General features: G+C 39.6%; 1 protein-coding gene across 1 annotated transcript in view; it reads right to left on the bottom strand.

The window, feature by feature from the left end:
- The window catches only part of LOC104538328 (ATP-binding cassette sub-family C member 8-like), a gene marked incomplete at both ends in the record, with an annotated part of 13925 nt that overhangs the window by 1998 nt on the left and 3286 nt on the right, over positions 1 to 8641 (bottom strand). Inside the window, 7 exons of the mRNA XM_010181489.1 lie at positions 527 to 635; positions 1530 to 1608; positions 2175 to 2305; positions 2503 to 2623; positions 3256 to 3369; positions 4748 to 4850; positions 8419 to 8511. Of these exons, the coding sequence (XP_010179791.1) occupies positions 527 to 635; positions 1530 to 1608; positions 2175 to 2305; positions 2503 to 2623; positions 3256 to 3369; positions 4748 to 4850; positions 8419 to 8511 (750 nt within the window). The remainder of the gene's footprint in view (positions 1 to 526; positions 636 to 1529; positions 1609 to 2174; positions 2306 to 2502; positions 2624 to 3255; positions 3370 to 4747; positions 4851 to 8418; positions 8512 to 8641) is intronic.

The raw sequence follows: 8641 nt of genomic DNA, 5'->3' as shown, positions 1-8641 counted from the left end.
GGGAAAGAGAATTCTCAGATATTCTCACAAATGAAAGAACGTCTCAAAGACTAGAAGACCGACATGGATAAAGGCTTCAGGATAAAATACCCTAGACCGTCCCCAGTACTTCTCTTATTGTTCTGTTGCTTCCTCTTTTTCTACATGAATTTTTTAGTCTGCATTTTTTCTGTCTCATTTTTTAAGACAGACAGATGAAAACAGATGTAGGAGAAAGAAGTTTTCAAGAAGCGCTGGGTGGTTATGGGTGATTTTATCAGGTTACTCAGTCCTGGAGGAATAAACAGTGACTTTGCCTACTTCCCAGACATGGGATGCCTTCTGCTGACAGCATGCTGACCAGGCTCAGGCACTGGGAAGGTGCAGTCTGGCAGAGGTGGGTAAAAAGCACAGACAGGAGGCAGTGATCCTTCCTACTCCAACTGAGGGGACCAGAATTGAACAGTTTGCTATCAGCAGTTCTGTAAAAGTCATTATAAGGTATAACTATAATATGTGGTTTTTACTGGTCATGCTTAATGCTTACCTGATTGTTCCACTGAATAAAATAGGATCTTGGAGAATGATTGACAGTCTAGATCTCAACGTCTGTAAAGGGAGCTTAGCGATATCTATACCATCAATGATAATCCTTCCTATTCAAAAGAAAATGGATAGTCTGCTAGACTGTTCATCATGCCACGCAGCTGCTGGCAAAGACATGGCTCACTTTCAGCTTGCAATAAAGCACAGCAGGAACAGGCGTTGAATTCCATAGCCCCTTATTCACTAATGAAAGAAGTTTTTGTTAAGCAGCAAGCACAACTGTCTTGAGACTAAGCCTCATTTGGGAGGAATACAAAGTATACCTGTAATATTTTATGAATTATTAGACACACTACTTATCTGCTTGACCATTATAAACTTATATCAAACATGAAGGTAAGAGATTACTTCAGCCAGGGACTAGTTAGCAGAGGTAACAAGGGGTAACAAGGGTTTCAAAAAGCCAAATTACTATTGAACACTGAAATTTTATCTCCAAGTACAACTGTCTGGCTCTGCATGAGGGCCCTGTGGATGTTGTGGTTGGGAAACCGAGGCTAAAATTTTTGAGATGCACAGGAAGACACTTCATAAGGCATATGGACATGGCACACATAGCAAGAATTATGGCAGGAAATTCCAGGGCAGCAGGCCAAACTGCAATCCCCAGTTGCTGAGTTTTCTGGACCCAGTGGGTCCTATCTGTGCCATGCGCACGGATCCTTAATTGTACTTGAACACCTTTCCCTTTTACAGTTTGCTCCTACTGTTGTGATTTAACAGCACAAAATGACTTTTGCTTCTGTCAAGTAGAATCTTTTTTGATCCAGCTTATCAATGGCACAGCTGTTAGGGGACAAATGATACCATATTTAAACAAGACCACAGAGTGTGTCCTGCAGATTCAAAAATTGTACTTCAATGCTGCTGCTGCTGTTAAGGTAAGGACTATTGAAGCACCTTCAGAAGCTAAGCTTGACCTATATGCCAAAGTGTAATCTTACCCTCAAAAGTGTCAACCATTCTGAAAAATGCAAGAGAGAAGGAGGATTTTCCACTGCCTGTTCGGCCGCAGATTCCAATCTGTGACACAGAAAGCAGATGAACATCAGGTGAGCGGAAACGGATAACGTCTGTATTTGACATGTAAGATGAGTGGATGGAGGAGCTATTCTGATCCACATGATCCTCATGTCCTGATAGTTCAGTCAAGCTGAACTGGCCATAACAGAACACTTAAGTTCACTCTTTGTCTTTAGACATTTGAGCACTTATAGATAAATCAAGGCCAGTCCTATATACAGGAACAACAGAAAAGTGGCAATGATGGAAATAAAGGCAAGAGAGCCACATGGGAATGATGGAAAGTAGGTCTAACACAGTAAGGGGTGACTGTCACTGTCAGCACACATTGTGTGCTGACAGCAGGACACTGGAATACTGAGAAATTGTGTGTAGTTCTAACTTCTCACTAATGTATGCCTAAACACACCAAACTAAGAAACCCAGAGACCCCTTTCCAGTGCACTACATTCTTCTGGAGAAAAAATTCTGTCATTCAGTCATTAAAACATACTGTGCTATGTTTTTTCATCTTTGTGATTTCTACAATGCCTAAAGAGCTTCTTATAATCACTGCACTTTTTTACCTTTTGTCCTGGAGAAATGTGGGCATTGACGTGCTTTAGCACTGGCTTTAAGTTGCTGTCATAACGGACACTGAGGTTCTGGATTTGGATCTCCCCTCTGTCTGGCCAGTTCTGGGGAATCTGCGAGGAAGCTGTACCAGGAACACAGGGGGAAAACAAAACAAAACAAAACAAAACAAAACAAAACACAACACAACAAAAATCAACCCTCTAATAATAGATTCATCAGCTCATTAAGTGATTTATTACATTTTTTCATGGTAATACACTGCAAAAGCATTAAAATATCAGCAAGCTCTTTCTGCATGCTGCACAAAACTGCACTTACAAAGGAGCCCTTCGTAATTTTCAGCTTCTGTTTTGAGAAGGCCATTGATTCTTTTCACCGCACCCAGCTGGATCTCCATGTCAGCCAGGTTACGAACCATCCAATTCAGATAGTTAGACACCTGATGTAAAGCAAATACACTGCTAAATTCCAGATTTTTAGTAGTTTGCAACATTTGACCAGCATGCAGTTTATATTCCTCCACAGTAACACTCGTTCAGCCTTAATCAGCTGAAGTTGTGAATGAACTGTATGGTACACATCAACAAGGTGACAATGACAACTTAAGGTTAAATTTCCTAACTGCAGTGCACAGATACTTTGGTACTATGAGATCTGATCTACACCAACAGGAAAGAGGGAGGGGAACACTGAAGAGACAAAAAGACATCATCTTGGTAACTTAAGGTCTGACAGTCTACAATGATGTACCGGGGCATAACTGCAATTGATGCACTGACAAAAATAGTCATCACAATGGAAGACAATATAAAGAATATGATGCAACTTGACCGTGTTTTGTTGACATATTTGAACTAACACTTCAATTAATATTTTATCTAAAAACTGAAGAAAGCACACACTCAAATATGTCAACCATTAAATGTGAACTGAAGTTTACACATGATTTCGGTGATGTTACAGTACCCACTATAGATGTACAGACACCTTCAATCTTCCTGTTCATCTTTGTGCCCTGAAGAATTACAAAAAAATGTTTGGGAGAGACAAAATGGGTCCTGAGATTCTTACCATAAGAGCATAGGTTAGTCCCAAGCCTACAAGTCCTGAAGAGAGCTTACTATACAGGCAACTGGTAATAGAAGTGACAGCTGCTGTAAGTACCACACATGCTCCAATGTACTCCTGAAGGAATATGAATAAGCTCCATCACTGTAAGTCTACAAATGATTAATACATTCTCATAACTTTGCATACCAAATAGCAAACTCATTGCACAATTTGAAATACAGGTAGAAAACACCATATAACTCTATACAGGCCCTGCCTAGAAACCCATTCTCACTGCCTTTGGCATGGCTGTGCTGTTTGGAAACGCTGTTGTACACAGCAGAAGTTGTACCAACACTTGTAATCTTCTGGAGAAGACAATGTATGGTAAGCATGTAATAGAAGTGGCTGATACTGTGCAGCTGATGTTACCTGGGGTAGGAGGGAAATGCTCATGTGAGCCCCTCTGTCAGTGGATGACTGACTGCTGGGAGGCACTCCAGTTGCTGCAGGTTGGCTACCATGCATATTTGTTCAGACAAGCTGTTCTTGTACAGCATGTATCTGTTAGTCAGACTGTGACCACCCATGATGGGCTTTTGCTTTAATCTAAATGACTAGTGATTTGACTTCCCACAGACAAGTCTGTGGGTAAAATTATGTAACAGGCTAGAAAATGAAATCTGTAGGAGGGAAGTTATCAGTTGCCTCTGTTTGCAATGTGACTTCAGGTGATCTAGGACTTAACATATGAAAAAGTAATAACATTTTATTTAAGTTATACTCAATATCTGATTTTATGAAGCAAAAGGTACCAGCTAAAATGGAGTCCCAAATGAAGGTATAGAATGTAACATGAAATATGAGTTAACATACATGTACCACATACAAAAGGAGCCCATGTTACCACAACAGTGGTACTATGCCTGTATCTAACAAAGCCTGATACAAATATCACCATCCACAACATAAAATGCCTTGATTTGCTTCTCAATGAATTAGTTTTAATAAGTAATTTCTCATGCCAGGCCGCTTTACTGAGCACTCTAAGGAAACAGGCACCTGAGTATCTTTGACATTCTTCAGATGACCCAAAACAGGCACAAACCTGTCTACTCCCTTCTGCTTATTAAGAGGGCTTCCAGGATGATGAAACATTCCTGGGGAGCCACAAGGCAAAGCCCTGCTGACTCTGACTAACACAGTCCCATAAAGGCATCCTGGCTGGCGGCACAGCTCCATCAGCTTTGATCGCTCCTCACACAGAGGAGCCAATGTGACCTATACAAACTATTCTTGTCTTAGAGAAAAGCTGCAGGCTACAGGGAAAAGTCATGCCCCATTCAGTTTATAGGAGGGGTTGGGCACGTGTTCATTACAGATACAGAGATATAGATGTAAAGGTATAGCTTCAAAACCCAGATGAGGTTGGATAACTGTTGGATGCCTCATCAGATTGCTTGGAATGAAGTCAAATAAATTCATTGTGCATACACAAAAATATTGTACTTGCCATGCGGACTTCCAGCCAGCGATTAGCAGCTGTAAGGAAAAGGGAAGCGATGTTGTTGGAATCTGTGTATTCAAGAAGTTTTTGTCGAAATTTGGCTTCATACCTAAAAAAAAATAAAAAAGTAAAATTAAATTTCTGGGGGTATATGCTCTTGGGCAACTTGATACAGGGTCTAAATCAGCCTATCAATAGTTCCGAGTGACAATCTGTAGACCTGTAAACTGTATTTTTAAAGTATCTTCACGTGTAAATGGATGTTATTGCACTGATGAAACTATGTGGGACTTCTGGATCACACTAGGCATTTTCTAAATGTATTTTATTACATGGTAACTCTAAGAGAGGCAAATCTGAAACTAATAAAATTAAATATATTTATATGAGAGAAATAATACAGGCATGTATCGTGAAAATTATTAGTACTGCAGTATACACAATGCAGTACTACTTCTCACTTAATCATATAAACTCAGGTTTTAAAATTTATGTTACTGTAGTGCCTAGAAATTGTAACCATTTATGAAGCATAAATTCAAAGTAACTGCAGTCATAGGAGCTCCACTGTTAGACAAACAGGTTTGTCCTTATCACCAAACAAATGGAGCACTTTGGAAAACTAAAGACCAAGCACATAGTGCAACAAAAAGTAACAGATTGGAAAGAACTGTGTTCCTTCCCCTCCTCCTCCCTCCTCCCTCCAAAAAAAAAATAGAATTAGCCACAGAATATGAAATAAGATTAATGGCAAATAGGTCTGTTTACAGTTTATTATAGTGGATCTGCACCCACTCATCAGGATATCTACATCAATGAATTCTGCCTTGAATCCTGCAGATAGGGAAGATGATTCCCTGCCACATGTACCTAGACTGGTCTTGGCAAGCATGCAGCCAGTCACCCATTTTAGCTGGCACATTTATTTGCATAGGTGTAAATTAATGTGATGTGATACACTTTATTATTAACATAATTATGTCTAATAATAAAGAATTCTGGCACAAGAGTATTTTCCAGGGTAGTAATAGAAGCTTGAAGGCCAGAAGACCTAGTTTAAGCACAAAAGCTTGCCTTTTCCCCTCCTTTATTACATTAGGAAGTATAACAAACTTGCTAATCTTCCGCTATAAAACTTTGCCCTATTTATATCCTTAGTTATTAAGGTTGCAACAAGTACTACTTACTTATAAACTCAGCTCTGAGTTGAAAGATATGAAAGAAAGATATGACAATGTTTTGTTTAAGTATGAAGTACAAGGCTTAGAGAAGCTTTCAAATTTGTTCACTGCAGAGTATCTTAATCCTTCTTCTAAGCGTAGTATAATAAAGCCATGACTTTATAGAAATCATTTATGCCTTTAAGGAAAAGAAGTGCCACTCTGTGGAAATAATTTAGCCATTCATAACTTTGCATGTGCTAAGACCTAAAAGATATCTGCTGTGTCCAGTGGAGAATGGCCTGGGCTGGCTTTGAGCATGCTGGTGTATTTGCATAGCCTAGAATGGTCGTTCCTGAAAGTGAGCATTAGCATCACACAGTGCCAGAGCCCTGCCTTTCCTCAGAACTAATTACCCTCAGTGCTCTACCACACAGAGATGGCTGTACTGCTTCTGCAATCAATTCAGACACATTTAAGTTTCATATCTCTATGCCATGAGGTATTATATGATGCAGATCTGCCTTAGAAGATGTGAGGTATGCATCACAAATCAGTTACACATATGCATGTGGAAAGGAGATGCAAAGTTACCACTGTTGGTGGAGTACTGCAGAAATACAAGAATTTCTCTTCAGAGAGTGTCCTCAGATCACTAGGCCTTTCAGAATACAGACCAGTCTTTGCAGAAGCCTTCACATTCACCTTTTATTGATTATTTAGCACCAACGTGCTAAATAATAGATTCAGATCTATTCAGATGCTTTAGCATCTGATGTGCCAGGTAGCAAACTATAAATCAGAACAGCACATCTGCTGAAGGTGTATTTATAGCTGCAGCAGTAGCTGTATTTCTGATCTCCCCCCAGCATTTTTTGTACATTTACTTCCTTATGCATTCTGAGTAAGTGCAGGACGGAGAGTTGCCAAGGGTAAGGACACTCTGGGAACAACTGGCACCTCCTAACTTTGGTACTAGATTCCTGAATTAGTGTTATTTTTAGGGATGTTCAAGCTAGCAAGTCTAAACTCCACTCCTGCTAGTATGTTAGGCAGCTGAAAAGCTGCACAGTCCTAAAAATAGCTGGGTTACCAGCTGATGGGGGAGGCTGGCAGGCAGATGGAACCCAGATCTTACAGAATGCACATGGCTGCTGGGTCAGTCACTACAGGATTTAAGAAAAAGAAGGCATCAAATACAATTCTTTGAAAGGGGAATTAATTTCAAGGTGACAAACAATCAATAGGGAGACTAGGGAGCACTCCAAATGACTGAAAATATTAGCTAGATGTCACTGAATATTATTTGTTGTGTCAACATCTGAAAATATATGGCCATAAGACTCTGAAGATCCTCTTGATGAAGTAGAAGAATATATGGATAAAAGAGAAAAGCAACAGTTAAAAGAAATTGAATTTCTTTAAAACTGAACATAGATATAGCTACAAACTAGAGAACACTGTTGGGACTTAAATATCAAATAACAGTAATTAATAACGGAAAATACTATGCTGTTCTACCACCCTTCGAGAAACTACCTTCAGTGGAAAAGAAACAAAATCTTATATTGGTTGTTCTTTCATTAAGCTATTCATATCATATTTAGAATAGTTTAAGAAAAGTTAACTTTGTGCATTACTTCTATTATCAAATGAACATTATTGTTAGGAGGAATAAGCACTACCATTTCAAAGACAAAATGGTAACAGCAATAATTAACTGGCAAAACATGCAGGCATCTGGAGGAGATGAGCATGGAAAGCAGTTGACCGCATTCGAGCCAAATGGGAAAAGACTGGAATAGCACGAGTGTAAGAAGAGCAACTGGTAACCTCAGCACCAGTTACACTGGTACCTCTACTAGTATCAGTGTGACTGCCATTTTTGTAACACAAACATAACCCAGGCACGCTATCGGGTTTTCCTGGGCTGCTCCTGTGAATTTATGTGGATGGAAAAATGTATCAAAACAGGGGATGAAAGACTGTTTCCAGCTTGTGCAAAATCCGGATAAACAACCACATTTTCAGCTACCAACCAAAAAGTAACTTAGGCTGCTACTGTATCCTCTGAAGTCACTAGCATGCAGCTTATTTTACCAGGACATCCACTCATACACAAATCACTCTGGCATAACAAGTTAGTGCATGTTAGTTGTTCCATGGAAACTGTCCAAGCACATAGTCTGCCACACAGCATGTTGTGGTAATTGCAAGCTAATTTAGCTTCTCAAATCACATTTGCTCACAAGTTGTTTTTTTTTAGGTTGCGTGCAAGCGTATGGAGAGTTACCACACGGAGCTGACACACATTAGCAAGTTTTCCTACAGTAGCGCCTTCACATGCAAAATGCTTAGAGTTCTCCAAGGTTTAGGAGTTCCCCCTTACTCATGTTTTGAGGACTATATTTTTCCATGTGATCCAAATAACCATTACTTATAATTGCACAATTGCAGAACAGAATCAGAGATAGACATTGAAAAGCAAGTTAATGTACATTTCTTAAAAAACTATACCTGAAGGCTCGGATGGTGGTAAGACCTTCAACAGTCTCTGAAAAATGGGAGAGTAATGGTAGCTGAGTGCTGTCATCCAGCTGCTGCAGGTCCCTGCAGAGGGTTATGAAAACAATTTTGTAAAAAGACAGTTTTCTTGTGTAGCTATTATCTTGAAACAGGCCCAGGGAGTGAAACGAAATATAATCACAATAATTACATATGTAAGGTTCGGATAGACTGT

Source organism: Mesitornis unicolor, unplaced genomic scaffold (genome assembly GCF_000695765.1).
Source record: "Mesitornis unicolor isolate BGI_N332 unplaced genomic scaffold, ASM69576v1 scaffold24373, whole genome shotgun sequence".
Taxonomy (NCBI): Eukaryota; Metazoa; Chordata; class Aves; order Mesitornithiformes; family Mesitornithidae; genus Mesitornis; species Mesitornis unicolor.
The sequence above is the reverse complement of the archived record's forward strand: the minus strand, read 5'-3'. Positions and strand labels throughout refer to the sequence as shown.